Source organism: Zonotrichia leucophrys, chromosome 26 (genome assembly GCF_028769735.1).
Source record: "Zonotrichia leucophrys gambelii isolate GWCS_2022_RI chromosome 26, RI_Zleu_2.0, whole genome shotgun sequence".
NCBI lineage: Eukaryota > Metazoa > Chordata > Aves > Passeriformes > Passerellidae > Zonotrichia > Zonotrichia leucophrys.
In genome coordinates, this window is record NC_088195.1 from 1,552,665 (window position 1) to 1,574,134 (window position 21,470).

General features: G+C 50.6%; 1 protein-coding gene across 7 annotated transcripts in view; it reads right to left on the reverse strand.

Moving 5' to 3' along the window:
* The window catches only part of ANKS1A (ankyrin repeat and sterile alpha motif domain containing 1A), a 73,918-nt gene that overhangs the window by 37,992 nt on the left and 14,456 nt on the right, over positions 1–21,470 (reverse strand). For 4 of the 7 annotated variants that reach the window (XM_064733146.1, XM_064733145.1, XM_064733144.1 and 1 more), the window contains exons 2-11: positions 19,758–19,838; positions 18,857–19,013; positions 17,011–17,073; positions 12,868–13,164; positions 11,828–11,903; positions 11,444–11,545; positions 10,131–10,226; positions 9,852–10,048; positions 8,302–8,394; positions 4,281–4,398 (exon numbers count right to left, since the gene is read on the reverse strand). In XM_064733146.1, the coding sequence (XP_064589216.1) occupies positions 4,281–4,398; positions 8,302–8,394; positions 9,852–10,048; positions 10,131–10,226; positions 11,444–11,545; positions 11,828–11,903; positions 12,868–13,164; positions 17,011–17,073; positions 18,857–19,013; positions 19,758–19,838 (1,280 nt within the window). Of the gene's footprint in view, positions 1–4,280; positions 4,399–8,301; positions 8,395–9,851; positions 10,049–10,130; positions 10,227–11,443; positions 11,546–11,827; positions 11,904–12,867; positions 13,165–16,736; positions 16,786–17,010; positions 17,074–18,856; positions 19,014–19,757; positions 19,839–21,470 lie in introns of those variants that run through there. The other 3 variants (XM_064733147.1, XM_064733150.1, XM_064733148.1) reach the window with 2 other exon arrangements.

Sequence of the window (21,470 nt, forward strand, 5' to 3'; positions counted from 1 at the left end):
CCTCACTGGGATCAAGTGATGTGAGGGATTATCTCATCCTGGATCCTATGAGTTAGAGATTCCAGGACAGTGAAGTAGTTGTTGACTCTCTTGCACAGGCACATAAACCACCAGTTCTGTGACTGGAGCTGCCAAGGGGGAGGCAGGTCCCAGTGCTGCCTGAGAGGCACCAGCAGCAGCACCCCACATTACAAGGCCAGACTAAACCCAGCTACTTTGCATAAAGCTCTGAAGCTCCAGTGCTGGAGAGAAACCTCAGAGGACAAACCTCAGAGCAGATCAGATGTGCTGCATTCACAGGACAGACTGGTACTAATGCAAAGCCACAGAGAGGTGAGCAAGACAGCAGTGATGGGACAGTCAATAAACCCGTGGGGAAAGAAAAACTTTTGTAGTTTTTCTTCCCAACCTCTTCCCTTCCTTGGAAACCATTTCTTCCATGCCCAGCTGAACCTTTAGTGACATTTCTGCTGCAGGCAGAGAGGCAGCTGGCCAAAGTTTGTGCCACGTGCTGCAACACTTGAGTCCAGCCAGAACAAAGTGCTCCAAATCCAGCTCCAGCACCTCACAAAAGGGCTCCTGTTGGACAGGAATCCCAGCCACCCACTCATCTGTGAGCTAAGAGGACTCTGAAACACAGGGCAGCTGCCAGGGAAGGAAGGGATGGAGCGAGGGCAACAGCACTGGCTCAGAAATTGTGAGAAACATCTTGAAGGAGATATTTCAGAGCCTGCCCTGAAAGCTGCAGACACAACTAATGTATAAAGTCTTCTCAGTCTTTTTGTCTCTGAGGTGCATGGAGCAGGAACATGCAGGGCTCTCCAGGCCTCTCCCTTTAGGAGATCTGAAAGAATCCTCCTCCTCCAGTTTCATGTGAGTTACACTCAGGAAGGGTCCCTAGCACAGGGACTCCTGCCCAGCTCCCTTTATGGATTTCTCTCCCTTCACAGATTTTACCCCCCAGCACAGATCATTTGACAGATTCTCCCTTTTTCAGCCTCAGCTTGATGCAGGTCTCACCCACAGGAGAGCTGCTCCCAACCCTTCCTGGGATCAGGAGCCCTTCCTGGGTACAGGCTGTTCACATCCCACGGAGAATTCCAGCAAGAGCTTCCCTGCCAGCAGCCTGAGCTCTCCAGATACGAAGCACTTCCCTAAACACTCCATGCTAAGCTGTAACCACCCTGCCTCCACTGGATTTCTTTCCCTCTATATCAACAGCAGGATTTGTCTCACAACCCTGGATTAGGAGAGTGAAGCTGTTCCTGCAGCTGCTGCCTGCTCAAGCTCCCCAACCTTAAAATTAGTGAGGGCACACAGCAGCCTCTGATCTCACATGGAAAAGGCTGCCCACGTTACATCATGCCAGAATTTGTCAAGTGAGGAGCAGGCAAATTTCCCTCCTGTGAAACTGAAGGCCAGAGGAAGAAACTGGCTTTGAGAGGTGCAAAAATATCATTTACCTACAACAGGACTGAAACACAGGCCCGTTCCACAGCCTCGTGTGGAGCCCAGCTGAGGATGGCACACTCCTGTGTTAACCTCACCAAGCTCAGCCATTCCAGCAGAGTTTATCCACCTGAATTTGTGCTGTTTTGTACTCCCCTCTTCAGAAAGGGCAATGAGACACTGCCCTGCTTAGAGAGATCATTAATGTGATTCTGCACAACACCATGAGAGCAGAAACAAAGGCCTGGACCTGGGATATGGGACAGAAGTCTATCCTCTGTCCAAGGTAACACCATGTAGGCTGTGGGCTGTCCCCAAATCTTTTCCTGCCTTAACCAAGTGTCCCCACAGAACCCCACAGCAATATCCACCCTGCTACTTCAGCAGCCATTCTGGCTCTCAGAAAAGAGTTTCTTTCAATCTCTCTGCAGTGTGTTCTGACTTTATTGCTGGATCATTCCAGCTCTCTGGGTAGCAGCACAGTCACACTGTGCTGGCTGAACCAGCACAACCACATAGAAAATCTCTTACAGCAGGAAGGGCAAAGTGGGGACTTCAAGCTGGACCTCCTATGGAAGCAGCACAGAACAACCCCAACAAGTATCAGTTTGTGATAACAGCCAGAAGGCACCAAGTCAGTCCTACCTGCAGCTGGTCACTGCTGACAACACCTGGGTGTGACTCCTGAGAAGCCAAACAGCTCAAAACTCAAATCTTTTCACCCTCCATTCGGTCTCTCTGGAGGCAGCAGGAGCTCAGAAGCCTCCTCCTGGTCACTCCACACACATTCCTCCCCTTTTGCTTTAATTTCACACCCTGTTAGAGGGCCTGAGTGCCCTGACTTCAGGCATGTGACTGCACACCAAAGTGGATGGGAGAGCATTTGGCTCAAACCACTTCTGACACTCTGCCCAAAACATGAGGCCAACCTCTGCCAGTGCTCCAGCATGTGACAGCGAGCTGCTCTAACACACACAAAGGCCACCAAAGCCAGTGGATAATGCCACATTCATCTGCTGGCTGGACACAGGACAACTGGCAGCCAGAGGAACAAAGGCAGCTATCAGAGATGAAAGGCACCATTAAACCCACAGGCCTGAAATTCAGCCTTCCTGCTGCCCTGAAAGGCCCTTTCAACAGCCACAGGAACCCAAGCCCTCCTCTCCTGACCAAAGGCTGCTCCAGAACTCATGCAGAAGCCAGACCCTCACTCTGAGAGCCAAGGAGCAGTTCAAAGCCATGCTCCAGCCTGTTCTGTGCCTTGGGATTGAGCTGCTGCTGCCTTTGATGCTCCAGGACTCTTCTGACCCAGAGGTGGGAAAATTCTCCAACACCCCAAGTAAGGTTTTGGTCTCTCCCTCAACTCTTGCTTAATTCTGCCACTCCTTAAATTTATCTTCTCTCCCCATCATCAGCCACAGAGCTGACTGCATTTAAAGAATGGGAAAGACAGGGAAGATGAGGAAAAACTCAACTGCATCCCTGGATTTCTCCCACTGTAACAGCGGGAAGGGCTCCAGGCTTGTTACCAACACTTTCCATGGAGTGCAAACCATGAAGTCACAGCTTTGATCTTTCCAACTGTGCATCAAAAGATGGGACTCTGCTCTGGATCCATAAAAGGACCCATAAAGATCTTCCTGCAACCTCTCCTGTCTTCAGGAGTTCAGGGGAAGAGATCAGCATAAGGAACAGGCAGCTGCCTTACTCTGAGGTTTTATTTTAAGCTGACACAGAATTAGGACATACCTCCACTCTCACCAATCAAGCCTGGGCAGTGCAGCCAGGGGAAGGAGTGGAGCAGTTGGAATAACCAGCAATAGCTGCCCACTGATGAAAGCCTGAAAGCCCTCAGTGGCTGTTGCCCAAGGACTGTTCCTGGCCCAGACTGAAAGCACCAACCTGAAAACCTCTCAAAACTTGCCTCTGGCAGTGAGGGGCTTTGGCAAGTGCTGGTGGGAACACAATGACCTCCTGTGCCACCCTGGAGCAGCCAGGAGAGCAGCAGGACCTGAGCAATGAGAGCTATCATGCTGCAGGTCTGACAAAGCACTCAGTGAGGCATCACCTCAAGTCCTTGTTAGCCCTGTCCATCCTCAGAGGCAGAGGGGCTCCAGTGTGAGAACCCAAACTAAATCCACCCAAATTCCTGCTCGGGACTTCTGAATAAAGCGGAAATCTTTTCCCTCTAAACAAATCTTTTGTTGTTATTGTTGAAGGAAAGCCAAAAAGCCAACAACAGCTAAACACAAGAGACAAGGTGTTCCCAGATGCTTTGTAAAGCTCAGAGGTCCTTCAGGGTGAGGAGAAACTGCCTCAATATCAACCTGTGTACTCCATGCTCTCAGCCAGTTCTAGTTCTTGCTCTACACATTTTTGTTTTCCTCCTGTTAGTTTCCATCTCAAATTAGCTCTAGCACAGAGCAGGATGTTGATTTTACAGCAGGACAGCAGAAACCTGCAGCGCCAGCTGGATGGAAACACGGCTCACTGGAACACTCGTGGTGCTCATCATCCCTGGCAGAGGCACAGCCTCCAGCCTCTCACCCTCTGCCTTTGCTTGGCCAGGCATGAGATTTGGGCATTTCTGAGCTCACAGAGCAGATCCTGGCAATCTCTGAACTGTCCTACAGCGGAGCTGCCCTTCCTCTGTGTACACTCTGTACAGGAACGCTCAGAGCTCTCCTTCACACAGAGATTACCAGGAAACACAACAATCACCCTCCAGCCCCCACCCTGCAGAGACTTTCATTGTTCCACTTGCCCTCTGCCCTCGTGTCTTCCTGAAGCACATGCAAGCAAACAGCTCTGCTTTTTGGATGGTCACTCACCTTTTGTTTTCCTGTCCACTGCAACCGGCTTTTTAGTTTCTGCTGTAAGCAGCAGCTCGTAGGGGTGTTCCTCTTCCTCAGCTCCACTTCCCCTGCTCTTCCCCCGGGCAGCAGAGGCCTGATGAAGAACAGCACAATGTGGTGCTCTGCAAAGCAATGCTTTGTCCCAGCATAAACCCCACAGCCTCTATGCCAGGGGTTAAGCAAAGAATTGGCAGAAGCAACACCTTCACTGTGGAGTGTGAGCCAAAATGTAATACTCCCCTTTGGGTTTTTTTAACCCCCTCAAAAAAACCCCACCCAAAGCCCTTTAATTTTCAGTATTTCTGGCTGCTGACAGCTTTCCAGCACTGACCAACTGAGCAAGGGCTGCAGACAGCCTGGAGGGAGAAAAGAGCTGAGGCCGTTATTCCTGTTCATCCCATCTCAGACTCGCTGTTGCCATTGGAATTTGCACAGTCATTCACTTTTTAGCTGCCAGCCCTATTAGGACAGGGCTAAAAAGAACAAAAGCCCAAATCCCTGCCACCCTCTCAGGCACCTCAGATCTGCATTTGTGACCTCAGGATGTATGGCATATTCCGAGCTAAAGAGTCCTCAGGCAGCACTGTATGAACTCAGTTTAACTTCAGGATGTGCAGCAGTGATTGTGCTCATTTAAATCCCCCAAAGCCTCTACTCAGAGCTGGTTTGTAACCCTGGCAGACTCTCCCTGAGCTGTTGTGGAAAGCCACCAGCCATGTGCAGGACTGAGGTTTTGGGGCAGGATCCAGACAAGTCGTGCTGCACTCACACGTGTTGGTCTGCACCGATGCCAAGGATGCACTGGCTACCCTCGTGTGCCATCCCAGTGCTGAAGGGGCTAAACTGGCCACAGGGCACCCTGCCAGCACAGTCAGCTGCCTTTCAGCACCATCTCCTGGCCAGACCCTGGCAGATTGATGCAACCCTGTCCCAGGAGCTCAACATGACCAGGAATGCACCCTAAGAGAGCTGGGGAGGGGCATGGAGTGAGAGAAAATTGTGAATGCCCTGGAAGTGTTCAAGGCCAGGCTGGATGGGGCTTGGAGCAACCTGGTGGAGTGGAAGGTGTCCCAGCCCATGACAAGGGCTTGGGACTGGAGGATCTTTAAGATCCCTTCCAGACCAAACCATGTGTGACTGTCCCCAACCACAGTGGGACAAACCCAAGGCAGAAAGCAAACAATCCCTACCTGCTGCCAGGACAGGGAACAGCAGATCTGAACAAAATGTGCCCCCAGGGAGGGCTCCTACTGCTCACACCCCTGGACCTGCCACTGCCTCACCAGCAGAGCACAGCTCCTGCTTCTCCCCAAAATGAGAGCACCAGAGCTGTTCCAAGGGCAAACTGGTGCCTGCCTGACTGCAACCCAGCCAGGAGTCTTGGAGAGGCACCCAAGAGTCAGCAGCACAGAGGATTCTGACATCCATGTGCTGCTCTGCACGAACCCACCTGGCTTTTAATGTGACTTTCCCAATGGGAGGAAATGGGCCATGTCTGGCATGGGAAATATTTATTTATTCTACCAGCTTTGAGCAAGAGCTGCCAGGCAGACCTGCTCCTTTCCAGGTGAAGGAGCTCATAATGAGCAAATGAGGGAAAAATTCTGACCAGATGGTGGCACAAAACCGTCAGACCAGAACAGCAGGTGAGAGGTTCTTGACAGTGATCTTGTAAAAATCCTGCCCAGCAGCAGCCTGTTAGCACAGCAGCAGCCTGGACCTTCAGCCAGGCCCTGTGCTCTCCTGACATTCCTGTGGATGATGATTCCTGTGCTGCCCTCTTTAAATGCAGCAAAGGCAGAAGCTCTCCAGCAGCACAGAGTTCCCAGCTTCTACTTTGAACTTTCACAGGCCTGGTGACACTTGATCTCCATCTCTCATCCTTCCAAGCTCTAAACAGTGTTCCAGGTTCAAATTCACTCAAAACAAAGACCATTGCTGGAGAGCCCTGCTTGCCCTGTGGGCTTTGTGACCAGGAGCAGCACCACCAAGTAAAGCTTTCTTCCAATTCAGCTTTTAGTTCTTCACCATGTTGCTTGCATATATAAATGTTCATTGCTAGCAAAGCTCAAAAATAAGATGCTGTGAATAATGAGGATGCTCATTAATCCACAGCAGAGGAGTTTGAAAGACTTTTTAAAGGGTAACTCATCTCTTCCTCTCCTCTCCCTCCCCAGAGCTGCAGACCAAGCTCGTGGAGCCAACGCGGCGCCTCGTCCTTGATCTGCACTTCCCTTCTGGAGACAAGCAGTAAACAACTGGAACTGAAGTTTAATTTGACAGTGCAGACTCTTACTCAGCTCCAAACCCAGAAGGTTTCTGCAGATAGTGAAAGGCACCACTCAAGCACCTCCACACAATCAGCTCCTTTGCCTGTTTGTACCAACGCTTTTCCGCGATGAAAGTGAAGTTTCTTGTTTACTCTCATCTGCTTTGAGTGATAGCCCCAGCTTGGCAAGGAATAAAAAGACTACTTTGGAAAACTGGAGTTTGGCCCAACCCCAGAATACTCAATGACTTTAAATCCTGGCTCCAATGGGAGAGCAGGGCTGGAGGGTGGCAGACTGGGATGCTGCAGGAGAATGTTTACAGCATTCCTGGAGCATGTGCACACCTGCCTGGCCCAGGGAGAGGTGAGAAAAGATGGGCAAGAGTCAGAAAAGCAGAGCAGGCCAGGAGGAACAAGCAAAGTAAAAGGATCAGCCCCAAACTCCTCATCAGTATGTCCAAAAGGTCATTTCCAGGCAGCCACATGCTGCCTGTAAGTTTTGTCACTGAAGTTGGTCACAAATCAAGGTCTCTCCAGCGAGTCACTCTGCCCTTTGCCAGCAAGATTCCCTTTAATGGATTGTGCTTCCAAAGCCATTAAAGGCAGGACAACACAGCAGGTGTTTGGTAATTAAACATGGCCAGAAAGCTCAGCAGGAATGCTCAGGGCACGTTTCCCTCTCCGTGTTGATTGTCATAAACAAGTTCTGCTTCCCAATTACTCCATGACCTGCTGCCAGAGCCAGGCACAGGACTGGTTACCACCCCCTGCATTTGATCAGTCCACAATGTCACATCCCAGTTTCCCTGCACACACACAGCTCAGATTTACTCCCTCTCTGCAGTCAGTTCTACCACAGCAGGCCATGTTCACCCGTGTCTCACGTGGATTTGACACTCTCCAGAAAACAGAGCTCATTTATGCCTTGCAGAACTCCAGCAGATCAGCACACCCAAAGAAAGCACCTGCAGAAGCAGAGCCTGCTCTGACAGCAGAGGTGGCACACGCTCCACGAGCTTCACACACAGCCCACTGCCTTTGGGAGAGCACAGAAATCCACAGGATTGGGATTTGCTTTGAAGGTTTTCCTGGGTGTCAGCACAAGGTGCCAAGGCACACTTGTGGTTTCCCACAGCCATGTCTCCTGGGGAGTCCTTACATCTGAGCTTCACAGCAGGTGAATAAGGTGAGCAACAAAATGAAATGGGAGAGCTTGAGTTCCATCAGAAAGCAGCTCACACCACTGACCCCTGCAGAAGGCAGCTTTAACACATGCTGGGCCACACCCTCAGCTGAATTCAAGCTCCTGATCCCTGCTCATGTCAGTGGGACCCACAAGCCTGAGCAGCTCCTCCACAGCTGGGAGCTCAGAGGAAGCAGCAACTCACAGCCCCTCTGTGCTTCAGTCCAACTGAAGATGCCTGTGGTGGGATCGTTACTAGAGGGCAATGGTCCACATCACAACGTGGGTCAGAAAAATCTCCTCCTAAGGGAATTCTCAGCCAAGAATAGGAAAGTAAGGCTGAAGGTCAACTCTGAGGTGCCCTGGAGGAAGCGGACAAAGGAAGTTCCCATGGTAAGGGACAGCAGCAGTGCTGAGTGAGGGAATGCTTCAATCCACAGCCCAACGAGCACAGGAGGTAACAGCACCCTTGGCTCCTCCCAAACTATTTAAACTGATGTTTAAACCACTCTCCCATGAAACACCCCAGAGCAAGCCCCATGTACCTCACAGGGAGCACTGTGGCTTGCCTTCTTCTCCACATTCTGCTCCTCCTCTTCATCAGGCGGGGGCTTGGCTGGCGGGGGAGGACGTTCTCTCTGCAGGTGAGAGAGACACTGTCAGCTCATCCCTTCTGCCCCCCAGCTCATCCCTTCTGCCCCCCAGCCCTATGGCCCCACTGCTGTGGGTGCAGCAAAGATCTCTTCAAATTAATCTTGGTGGAGAAGTTCAGCCTAAAAGCAAAGAGCTGGGCAATGGCTGCTGCCTTTCCTCCTCCTCTTCCTCAGGACACTGATCCTGTTCCACTGGTCTCACTTAAACCCAAACCTGATCTCCGCAGCATTACACAGGGCAATGAGCAACGAGCTGATCAGAAGAAAGGGCTTGTGGCTTAGTGAAACTTATGCCAGGGCACCTTTTATAGTGGAAAACTCTAGGGATCAAGAAACTAAGCTGCACTGTTCTCCTGCAATATCCCGGGATTGCAACTGGGCAGCTGGAGCTGCTCCCGGGGCACCTCCTGCCCAGCCACAGCTCCATCTAATGGCCAAGAGAGCTGCACTGCTCACACTCAGCCAGCTCCTGGAGCATGTCCCTCTTCCTGCTCTCTTTTCACTGCAGTTCAGCTCTCCTCTTTCCTTACTTGTGACAGAACTGAGCTCATTTCACACCAGACCCCATCAGCACAGGACAATGACAAGATCTGATCAGTAACAGGACAGCCTGGTACTGCACACCTGAGATATCTGCCCAAAATGTCCCCCATCCAAAGCTTTTGTCTCATTTCTATTCTATTGCTCTCAGCACAAGCCAAAGGCTGCACCTCTCTGCACAGAGGGGAAACCATGGTTACTGTGCCCCCAGCAGTTTAATTGTTCACTGCTGCTCTGCCTTTTGTTCAAAAACACCTCCACAGAGCAGGCTTTGGAAAACCAACCAGAACACAGAGCCTGAAGCTGACCCAGCACTGCAGGGCCCGTGTCCCATCTGCCCCACAGCAGCCTTCCTGCTGATTGCTACCAGGGCAGCAGATGCAGCTGACAGAAGGTGAGGAAGACTTCTCTGGGGACAGTTCCAGGAGCTCTGTGCTGCTTTGTAAAGCCTGGAGTACCCTCTACAGAGCTCTGCAAGTAATACACAAAAAAAAAACCCCTTCCACTGCCAACTAGTTTCCAAGAGGTTATTACAGATAATTTCCTGAGAGCCTCAGCTGTGGTAAAGCAGTGAGCCATGAGAAGATGCTCCACACAAGTCTCCAGAACCTTTTTCAGGACAAGGAGTCAGCCCTTCTGCAAAATGCAATCTCCTGACAGACCGAGTTTCACTGGCAACAGCGCATTGCCAGAAAACAGAAGGATGCAACACAAAGTGAAATGAAGAAGTGGCTGCTTCTCTGCTTTTAGGCAATCCCTGAGAGCAGGGTAGGGAAGGAGAGACACCAGCCTGCTCTCATCAGTGTCAGGGAAGGATTTAAACATTTCCTCAAGCTTGGGCAGCCTGCTGCAAAACAGGTCAGCCCCCTGTGCCTCTGGGGCAAGCACATACAGCTACATACAGGCCTGACTGCAGCTGCCTTGAGGCCGCTGGGCTCAGCCTCCTTGTTCCCAGAGTCGCGGTCGGACGATCTCCCGCTGGCCAGGCTGTCCAGGGAGTGGCAGGACGTGGCGTTGTACAGAGCCTCATAGGGGCTCTCCTCCTCGGGGTTCACATCAAAATCCATGATCAGCTCTGTCACAGCTTTGTCCACATCACCTGCAGGGGGAAAGGGAGATGGCATTGTCCCTGGACGTCCTGGCTCGGCGCTGGCAGGGAGGGGAATGCTGGGGATGCCCACCCTGAGACGTCCGGCCCGGGGGATCGGTGGCTGCAGCGAGCGGGGCTGGAGCAGATTTCTCCACACCTTTGGCACTTTTCTTCCCAACGGTGTAATCTGCAAGGGGGTTGGGGGGACAGGGTCAGCTCACATCCATCTGGCTTTCTGTCCCCTTCAGCACATGGCGCTTCCTCCCTCGTGGGTGGAAGGCCAACTGTCAGCTTATTAAGTGTCCAAAAAAAAAATAACATTATTAAAACTTGCAGCTCAGATCCCAAAATAGAAGCAGGCAGCCTCTTTAATCACAGGCACAAGGGGAGGGATGGTACTTTGAACTTTCAGAGTCTTTAATCAGAAAGCTGCAAAGCTGCTGCACGGACACAGAGTCACGGAGCAAATTCGTGTTGTAGACACAAACTCCATCACTGAACAGAGTCATAACAAGAGAAACCAATTCCAGCTGCAGCCCCCAACCACAGGCAAAGCCAGAAACATTCAGCTGATGTAACATCCAAGAGCAGCTCCCTCCTGGGGAAAACTAACAGCCTTTATCTGCAACACCTTCAGTTTTAAAGCCCATCTTTGTCTTCAGTTTCAGAATAAAGCTCAAACATTCCAGCCTCACAGGCACAGCTTAGTTAAAAGTCTGAGAAGTGCTTTGAACCTGCAAAGCTCCCAAATGCTCAGCATGAATAACACAGCCCAGCTCCAAATGCTTCTGATCCTCCCCACAGCTGAGAGGAAATGCAGACAGCGTAATTACAAGGTATGAATTTAGCCAAGATGTCACATTTCATTCCCGAATTTGGACAGACACAATGGACCAAGCTCCTTTATAAAACACAAGTAATCAAGGCCTTTTCTGTAAATCTCATCTGCAAATTCCATGCCCAAGCCTGACGACGAGGCGAGGAGCAGGATGTGAGATCTGTGGACAGTGATTTGCCTACACAGACACGTCAAGGGGAATTACACCAGAACCATTTCTAAAGCTGTTACTTTGCATTCTGCAAGCAGATTTAGGCTATCCTTAATTTTAATTAACTTCTAAAGTGAGCTAAACAAAGCTCAATTAAGCCCATTTAAACTGTAAAAGTCACGCCACACTCTCTCAGCAAAGGGCTAATCCTCCTAAATCCCCCCAAGTCCTCCTCCAAACATTCGGTCTGGGGAAGCTCACCCCAGCATTTCAGCACTGGTTCTTCCAGCACACCCTGAAACTGCTTTGATTTCAGCACTCTCCAGGTCTAGAAAAGCACATCCTGTACCTGCCTTGGCAGAATCAGCACCCCAAGCTTTCCCCTCCTCCCCAGAGGCAGAGCTGCATTACCCACCTTCAATGAGAGCTGCTATGTGCTGGCTTTTCTGGGAAGGAAGCTCCCTCACAATGTCCAGAGCAGTCAGGCCTCTGTTATCCTTTATGTTCACATCAATACCTGTGGCCACAGGGGTACAGAGGGCAAAAGCAAGAATATTGTCTAACTATGTGCAGGTTTGTGTATTTCATCAAGTCACATTTGTGATCAGCACTGGGGGGAGCTAAAAGGCACTCTAGAGACAAATCTAAAGCCAAATTCCAAGAGCCAACCTCTCCTACATCCTGCTCCAAGGAGCTCTGACAGCCGGATGGAGAAACCTGCTGCATAGAAAGGGATTTCCTCAAGCTCTGGGCGAAGGGATCACCACATTAGTGCTTCAAAGGGGGAACATTCTCTCACCTGCAGCCAGCAATATTTGTACCACATCTGTCTTGCCAAACAAAGCAGCTTCGTGCAAAGCACTGCCTTTCTCAGTCTGCAAATTAAATGGAAACATAGCATGAAGCCAGACAGCAGAGAATGGTGAGGGGGGCATGGCTTAGAGGGTTACAGAAGCAATAAATACACGGCCTTGTACACGAGCTGTGGGCAGCACTACCTATGGCTGAGGACAGACTGTCAATGTTATTACAATGCCGAGGATGTGGGATGGAAAAATGGGGATGGTTCCATCAGAGAGACCAAGAAAGGGCCTCCTACAGCTCAGCAAGAGGTCGTGTCCTGACAAGGAAAAACAAGACCCACATACAAGCCATTGCTGTGAAAACAGCACATTCACAAGTGGCTTGATAGGAAGAGACACGTTTGCCTATCAAGAGCTCAGAGCACTGCAGGGCAGAACAGCTTTGGCCACGGGGTGTTTGTGTCCCTCTCTGTGTCTGGGGCTCTGCACAGGCGTGAGGCATGCACAGCACCCCAGCCCCTCCGGGCAGCCCCCCCAGCAGCCCAGCACAACACAAAGCTCTCCTCAGCTTCTGCAACGAGGGTTGCTGGAGCTCTCCAATGCCCAGCAACCAGCCTGGCCCCACTCAGACACACCAGATTGTCACAGACATGTTTTATGAAAAATCCTTTCCTTAGGATTTTTCCTCCTGAGAAGCTGAGAGGCCTCAGGAACAAAATGTAAACAATGATTATCTGCTGCTGTGGAATGCAACAGGTGCATCTGTGATTGGCCTCATGTGGTTGTTTCTAATTAATGGCCAACCACAATCCAGCTGTTTGGACTGAATCAGTCAGTCACAAGATTTTGTTATCATTCTTGTTCTATTCTTAGCTAGCCTTCTGATGAAATCCTTTCTTCTAGTCTTTTAGTATAGTTTTAATATCATATATATCATAAAATAATAAATATGGAGTCAACATTCTCGTGTCTTCCCTCATCCTGAGACCCCTGCAAATCTCTTCCCTCATCCTGAGACCACCACCACAGCAGGTACCTGGTAGTTGCTGTCCATGCCAGCATCCAGGAGCACGTGCACCACTGCCTTGTGCCCGTTCCTGGCTGCCAGGTGCAGCGGAGTGTGTTTCTTGGTGTTGCAGCTCAGCAGGTTGGGGTGGGCGTTCAGGAGCATCTTGACCACTTCCAGCCTCCCGTAGAGCGCCGCCAGGTCCAGGGGGGTCTCGAATTTGTTGTTGCGCATGGTGGGGTCGGTGAGCTCCTCCAGCAGCACCTTCACCACCTCGGTGTGGCCGTGCTGGGCCGCGCAGTGCAGCGCCGTCTCGTTGTCGTTGTTCTGCGGGGCACAAGGGGCAGCGCGTCAGGCCTGGGGCAGCGCCCTGCTCCAGTGTTTCAATCCAAAATTGAGACAAAAAAAAAGCAGTGGGGAAGCAGAGAGCCCAGTCTGAAGCAGCCTGAGCAATGTGTCACCATCTCCCTGGGTGTTTAGTGTCCCCTCACAAGCTCATTGCCACAGCCTCAGGGATGTCCAGAACAAGGCACTTCAGCTGTGGGAAAGAGGGACTACAGATGGACCAGCCTGCTTTCCAAGCACCAGGGGCAGGATCCTAAAGTTTAAGGGATGTTCAGCTGTGTCCAGGTTCCCATTAATGCTGCTGGCACCTGAGAAATGCTGCTGACACCAGTCTGGTGTCTTGGCAGCATCCCACACTTCAGGGTGCCACAAAAATAAAAGGCAGGGAACCTGTTGTGTGAATTCTATTTGCTGGAACTTCATTATCATCATAATTTTAGATTTAAACTTCAATTGTTTCAAATCCTACTTATCCTGGTTATAAAGTCATTCCACCTCTGCAATTCTGGCTGTTTAGAGACAGGGTGCACCCAGCCCCATGCAGTTTGTGAACCAGAGAACCGTGCAATTCCACCACTGCAGGAACCAGCCAGGCTCAGGTCAGCTGAGGGAAGCAATGTCTCAGGGACAAGGGAGCACCCCCAGCTGGAAGCCAGACCCAAACCAGAGCATGCAGCAGCAGCCAGGCCAAGGACCAGCAATGCAAAGCCCAAAAATGAGCACTCCAACACCCCACATGTGTAGGTGCAAAATAGGAACATGGCCAGATCTAACAGAGCCTTTTCTCAAATTAAGTTCCTCTCAAGTTTCTGTGTGTCATCCACAAAGGGATTCTGGTTTAAGCACTTTAGAAACAACTATCTGACAATATAACCCCAAAAAAGTTTAACACAAACAGTTCCACACTTCAACTGAAAGACTCGTGGTTGAGTTTGTCATTTTAACAATTTCCAATAAAATAAACAGAATGTTCTTGTCCTGCTGGAGGCAGCAGCACCACTGCAGAAGGGAATTTGATCCCTGCCTGCTGTGAGAGCACACACATGCCTCGGGACACTGCTCAGTATTTTGCACCATGTCACAAACTCGTGAGGCTGCTCGAGCACTCGGATGCTGCTGAGGTGCTCAGTCACCCTCAGCAGTCCTGTCAATCCCCAGGTGTTTGTGTCTGGCTTTTGCATCACTTCTCAGCACAGGCAAAGCAAAGGGAGCAGGAGCTGGAGAGGCTCTGGCAGCTGCAGTTTGCAGGGCAGGGCAGGGGCAGAACCAGGCACGTGCAGGGGAGGGGGCACAGGGGGCACAGCATCACTGCCAGCACAGAAGGGCCAAGGCAAACAGGCTCCATCCTGGGGGGAGGCACAGACACGTGGACAGGGGTACTGCAGGATACAGAAATCTGCACAAAAAATATACAAAGGGAGTGAGAGGGGACAGAGTAGAGAACATCAGAGCTCGCACCTGCCCGTCAGCTCACACTGCTGCCCTCGGGCATTTACAGGGCTGGCAAATCCCATTATTCCCATTTGACGGAGTGGGAGTGCGGGGATCAGGGAGCCCACGACAGCTGGGCCAGGCTCTCAGCCTGCCCTGTGGCACGAGGGATCCTCTCTGCCAGGCTTTGTGGAAAGAGCCCAGCCCCCCTGAGCAGCAGGTCCCTGCCCCAGAGCTGTGGGGGCACACGCTGCTCGTGCCAGCCCTGGCTGCTGGGCATTTCCCTGCCTGGGACTGCCCCCTCTCCTTTCTCCCAGCCTCAGGGGGCTTTAAAGCATGCAGCAGTTCCAAGCATCTGCCTGAGGGCTCAGAAATGGGAACACAACATTGTTTAAAAACATAATTGTTGGAGACTTCCCTCATCTTCCCTGCAATTCAGTCCAATTTTCCCTAAGCAGACTGGGGCTCCAGTGCTTGAGAAAAAATCCCCAGACTTTCCTCCAGAGATCACCAGGCAAATAAACTCCCTTGAATCATCACAGCAAGTCTCTCCCAATTCCAGATTGTGCAGTGGAAACTCCCACTATTGCCTGAGTCTTTATTGCCTCCATTTTGGGAGAGGTTTGAGCAGCCAAAAATACTCCAGTTCTTCCAGGCAAGGGAGTTTGCTCCCTTCCTGCCTCACCTCTCCAGGCACAAACCAGAGCAGGAGTGCTCAGACCTACAGATGTATCAGAGATGGAAAAGGAAAATTCCATTCCAGCTGCCAGAAGGCACGTGGCTTCAAATTTCAGAACTACTTAGAAAAATAAAGCACTCAGGAGGGCTGAGGGGCTGCATTCCTGCAGGAATCCTTGCATCCCCCAGCTCTCAGCTGGAAGAGAGGAGCTGGGAGCAATGCCTGCCTGCAGAGCACAAACAGGGCACGAGCAGGGATGGCTCTGCTTTCTTATGGGCTCCAGCACGGGTTCCAAGCCCTGCTGATGTGATGGCACTCACCACACACAGCCCTGTGGAGAATCCACAGCCCCTTCAAGTGCTGTGTCTGTTCTGCACCCCCTGCTCCCAACACGCAGCTCTGACTGAGCACAGGGAGACTGGCTTTGAAAAAGGGAAAGTTTTCTGACCTGCAAAGATCTGAAGGGTTAAATAAACTGCCAGTATTGAATATTCCCTCTGTACATTCCTTCTTCACTCAACATCCCAACACTGGAGTGTGTAAGGTTTTGCTTGGTAACTGACAATGTTTTAGGAAGCTCCTTTCAGGCAAGTGAACTGCTCAACTATGATGTTTCCACAGAATACATAAAGGCATAAAATTCCTATTTGTATTTTTGCAAAAATCCCCAATTTGGATGAGCTTTACAAGAACACATTTGTGTTCAGTGACCCTGAACCAGACTTAACTCCCAGCAAGCACAGGAGCTCTGCCTGTGTGTTCCTAAGCTCCTGCAGACCAAGCAGAGGGAAACTCTGACAGACAGAATTCTGCCATGGATGGCTGGATCCAAAATAAGCAGCTGTGGCATGGTGGCTCATGGCAGAGGTGTCTCAGGACAGAGTAACAGATTGTTTACCACCCCTGGCTTGTAGAATCACTAGAAATAAAATTGAAAAATGGTGTCTGAAAAACCACCACCAGGAATTTGATCTTCAACATCCCAATACTGGATAGGAAGCTTCTTCAACAGCTCAGTCTCAGCTCATTGCACAAGCTGATGTTGTGTCTTTTGTAGCTCAAAACAACTGAAAAGAAGAGAGGAGCAAAACAGGCCAGAAAACAGGAACAGGAGACCAGGGCTGGAGGGTCAAACAACACCACAGACTGAACATAAAAGAGAGACTGATGTAATAAGCAGGACATGGAGGACTTGGGAAGGGAGGCAGGATCATCACTGCCCTCCCTTCTCCCCACCACCACCACAGGAATTAACTGTGCATTCAAACAACACACAGAACATTATGCATTTGGTAGGAGAAAAGGCATCAAAATTCACTCCAAACAGCCCACAGAGAAAATGCAACCATGGTTAAGCAGGGGAAAAAAATTCCTTCTCTTTGCATTTATCAGCAACACCAGCACATGAAACAAAACCTAGAACATTAAATTGAGGTAACATTACCTTTGGGAAGTCATCCAGCCCAATCAAGCAAACTGACCATCACTGCGAGTCCTACAAGGCTAAGCAAGGAAGGAGCCCCCAGGAAAGTAAGGAAAAGCTTTCCTTTAATTATGTTTCTATAACTGCTTTGAAGAGAGAAACCCACAGTAAATCAATGGTCCCAATTTCCTTTTCCCCAAGCAGCTGCAAAGTGAACAGGTATTATTGCACCTGGAAGCACGCGAGTGCAGCCTGGAGTGATGATGCAGTGAAATGCTGACAGCAAAGTACACACCTTGGCATTGATATATGGGTCAAAGGGGCCGTACTTTTTGAGTTCTTTGATCTCAAGAGCATTCTACAAAAAGGAAGAGGAAAAAGAAAAAAAAATGTGATAATGAAATGGGTGAGATACAGCAACAAAGCAATGGGTGACTCCAAGGGGTGGAATGGCAGGACACAGCATCTTGTTCCAGTCAGAAGCCATTCCAGCTGGGGTTGCTGTCACCTGGACCAGGCTCCAAGCACAGGCTCCTCAGCTGACTGCTCTCATTTAACAGGGTTCCTACCAAACAGACATTCATGAAACATTACCTGCAAGGATCACACTAAGCTCTGGGCCTTGGCAAAGATCACCCCTCTAGCTGCCCTGCTCAGAGCAGAACATTTACACTATGGGCTCTCACTCAGTTCTTGTCGGATTGACTGGGGAACCTGCACTCTAGCCCATGTAATCAGACTGAGTGCCTGCAGCTGTGCCTGGAGACATGATTAACACAGCCCCAAACGGGAGAACTGTCACCAGAGACATCACAACACACATTCCTCCTTATTCCTGCTCAGTGGAGGAATGACAGAGTTGCACTACAACCAGATTTTTCATTCCATGATGTTTTAGCAGCAGTTATCCCTGGGGCAGCCTGGTGCATCGATTTACCCATCCTGGGAAACTCCAGTGTGGCACTTGGGCCCCCACAAAGGAGGACTGGGACTCCTAAACCTGCCTCTGAAAGGAGTTTGCTCCCCAGCTTCTGAAAAACTACCATGGAGCAAATCAACAGAAGGGATTCCAGAGCTGCTCACCCTGGCTGTGAGCTGAACTCAGGCCAGGGGTGTCTGACCCACCTGGGAATTACCTCTGGAATGAACATCCAGGTTTAGCCTGCTGGCACCAAGGCAGGTTGGTGAACCTATTTTGTTTATTCCTTTCCTCCTGAAAGAACACCTGAGTGGTTTAGGAGCTGATCCCCAGGGTCAGCAGATGTTCCTGCCTTAGGGACAGGACAAGCACAGCCCACTGCAGCTTTAGCCACTGGTCTGGGCCTGTCACTCTGTGCTGGGGAGGGGCAGCTCAGTGACAGCACTCAGCTGGCTCATCCATGAAACCAGTTCCTGTAAACAAAACCCTGCAACAACAGGAATGTTTGGGCCTTCCAGCAGTAGCATTTCAGAAGTTCCCTGGCATTTAAGATACCTCTGATGTCCATGGGCAGTTCCACAGGAGCCAGCCCTCTGCAGTGGACACAGCTGTCATGGACCCCTCACTCCCTCTGCACCCCAGGCCAAAACTGTCAGCTTGACAAAAGGAACAAATCCAAGAGGCTTTTTTTCTTGCCTGATTGCAAAAATAATTCTTTAAGATTAGGCTAGGGATTTATCTGGGGGCAAGTATTGTTAAAATTATCTTAGAACTTACAAATTAGTGAACTGGAGCAAGTGCCAGAGACAAGCCAGGAGAGCAGCTAAGAGAGCACGGCCAAAGAGACTGAACAAAGCTGCTTGGATTAGTTCCCAAAGGAGGGAGCCAATGGATCCTCTGCAGAACTAGAAACCTGCTCAGCTATCCAGCAGCTGAAAGGAAAACTGTGGGTTAGTTTTAGAAGCCCAGAAGCAGGAGACCACTTCCTAAGTGTTGAGCAGTTCTCACAATTATGTGTCTGCTATGAAACTTAAATATCTTTTCATCCTACCACTAACTCAGGCTGAATGTATTGCTTTAGGCAGTGCCCCTCCTATCCCACCAGCAAGTAGGACCTTACAACCACTGCTACTGGTTTGGGAAGGGTCAGGAGCCAGCTGCAGGAGTCTCTCTCCATGCCAGGGAAGTGATTCAATGATACATTAGAGAAAATCAGGCAGACCTGCTCATTCACTTTGGTGTGTGAAGGGCCCTGGTGGATGAGGAGCTTCACAATATCAGCATCTCCCTTCCAGGCTGCCAGGTGCAGGGGGTAACAGCCCTTACAGTCTGCCACGTTGGTGAGGGCGTCGTTCCTCAGCAGAACCTCCACAACATCCCTGCAAGAGACAGGAGCTGCAGTGAGACACTGAGTCCTTGTTTCACAGCCCCCCTTCTGCAGCAAGGACTGAACAAGAAGTTAATCTGAGCAGGAGTGTTTCAGAGAGCCTCTTGACATGTGATTTTTAAGTGTTCCTATTAAATGCTGCCAAAGGAAACGAAAAAAAAGGAAATAAATAATGCTGAGATGAGCTCAGGGAGGATCCACATCAACTCCATACTAATGGAGCTGAACAGGGGCTGAAGTCAGCCACAAGCCTCTGCTGAACACAGCACAACGAGGGTGAACAGAGATTTTAACTCTATTTGATTTCTCAATATCTCAGGCAGCAACGAGAAACACGAGATCTACACACTAAAATTACTTTAAAATGTGATAAGCACATGAGGAAACTGTAAAGTGGTGCAGGCCCAGACCACCCTGGGCACCAGGAAGACTGCAGGGACTGTCACCAGGGGAGCTCCTTTCATACCGTGTTACAGCTCATCCAAATTGCTTAGAAACAAAAGGGCTTGAAAACCTCAGCGTTTGGAGATGTAACAGCCAGCAGCCAAAGCTCTGACATTCTCCACTTCCCCTGAAGATGGAGTAGTGCTGCACCAGAGCCTCAGCTGGTGAATGAACCACACAAGGGAAGCACAAAGCATCCACCCTGGCACCCCAGGTTTGGGGACAGGACTCACTTGTGGCCAGGGAAGCACAAATCCACCCCCTGTGACCCCAGTTTTGGGACAGGACTCACTTGTGGCCGTTCAGAGCAGCGTGGTGCAGCGGGGTGTACCCAGTGCTGTCAACACAGTTCACGTTTGGCCCCCTCCAGATGCTGCAAGACAAAAAACAGACAGGGAACTCTTAGGCAAACACCAAACAGGGGCAGGGCTGGCACAGCTCTCACACCAAGGTGGGTGACACTGTGGTCAGGGGCAGCACACAGAGCACAGGGGTCAGCTTCACCTCAATCCTGCTCTCCAGTCAGAGCTCCACTGCTCACATCCCTCAGCCATGCACAGCCTTGCCAAAAAGCATCTTCAGAGTGTGTCTATTACACTGAACCACAGGAGACAGCAAACCATCGACCCACTGCTAATTCCCACCCCACAGAAGAATTCTGGTGGCTCTGGGAAATTGTCCTTCTCCACAGCAAGAGTCACAAGGGGTGGGTGTAAGTCAAAGGCTGTGGGATGCAGAGTCTGCTCTTGGTCACCACTGTGATTCCACACTGACTTCTCACTGTCCCAAAATCACTTCCATCTGTCAGCTGCTGGCAGTCTGCACCCAAGAGTAGGTGCTCTCTTCTGAGAGCATTAACTCCCCTCCCCTGCTCCTAAGTCAAGCAGCACAGATTTGAGTATTAACCCTGGCAAGGATTACTCCTCCCCAGCCCCTGCAGGGTGTCCTGCTCACATCAGCACAGAATGGCACAAGTGAGAGGCCAGTGCTGCTCCTGAGCTTGCTGTGGAAGGAGTGTGGTGACTGCTGTCCCTCACCAGGGCCACCACCCTCCCCCAGAAATGGGCATGAAACTCAAACCAGCACATTCTTACAAGCAAACTGGAGCTGCTCAGCTCTCCATCATCTGTGTGTGCTGGCCTGTTTTACACACCATCCTTTTAGGAATTACATGGGGCTTATTACAAGCCTTGAAAATCCTATTTATGCTAACGTGGTGCATTTTCCTGTTTTGTTTTCTTTGGGGGTAAAACCTCACAGCACCCTGTGATCCCCAGCTGAAATGGTTTAAAATCAGCCAGCTGTGGCTCTGTTTGAAGCTGGCCTTCTCTGAGGAATCCATTTCCTCCCCAGTATGAAATCACAACGATTCCCATGGCCCAGAGGCTTCCTAAAACAGGAGCCATCACTGGGGGGCTGCCAGCCAGGAGCACCTCAGAGCCACCCAGCAGGAAAGGCACCAAACCAAACCAAGGGGAATCTCCTGCAAACCAAGGGAACTCCACAAGGGAAGGAAGCAGCAGGCTCACTCTGCAGCATGCTTCAGTGGGAAATGGAAAGTCTGTCCCTGTCCCTTCCAAGTGACTCCTGATCTGCAGAGCATTATAAAAGGCTTTGCAGTCTAGAGAAGAACCCGAGCTCTGCTACAGGAGAGGCAGCTAAGGGGAAACTTTATCCAAGAGGACAGGCAAGTGAGCCACAAAATCCAATTTGCAAAGGATGAGAGGCTTATCCTGAGGCATCCTGCACACCACACACCATCCTGTGCTCCAGGAGGACACACACATGCAGATCTATACACACCTCCAGCACTGACAATATTGTTCACAGGAACAGTGGCTTAAACCACATGCAGAAGGTCAGTGAGACACCAAAACCCCCACTCAGGGAGTGTGGGAGTGCCCTGCCTGACCCAGCCTGCAGCCCTGGAGCATGAAGGGACTGAGCAGCACTCAGCTCTGGTTTGTTCCTGGCAGTGGGCTCCTGCAGTGTGGTTGCCCAAATA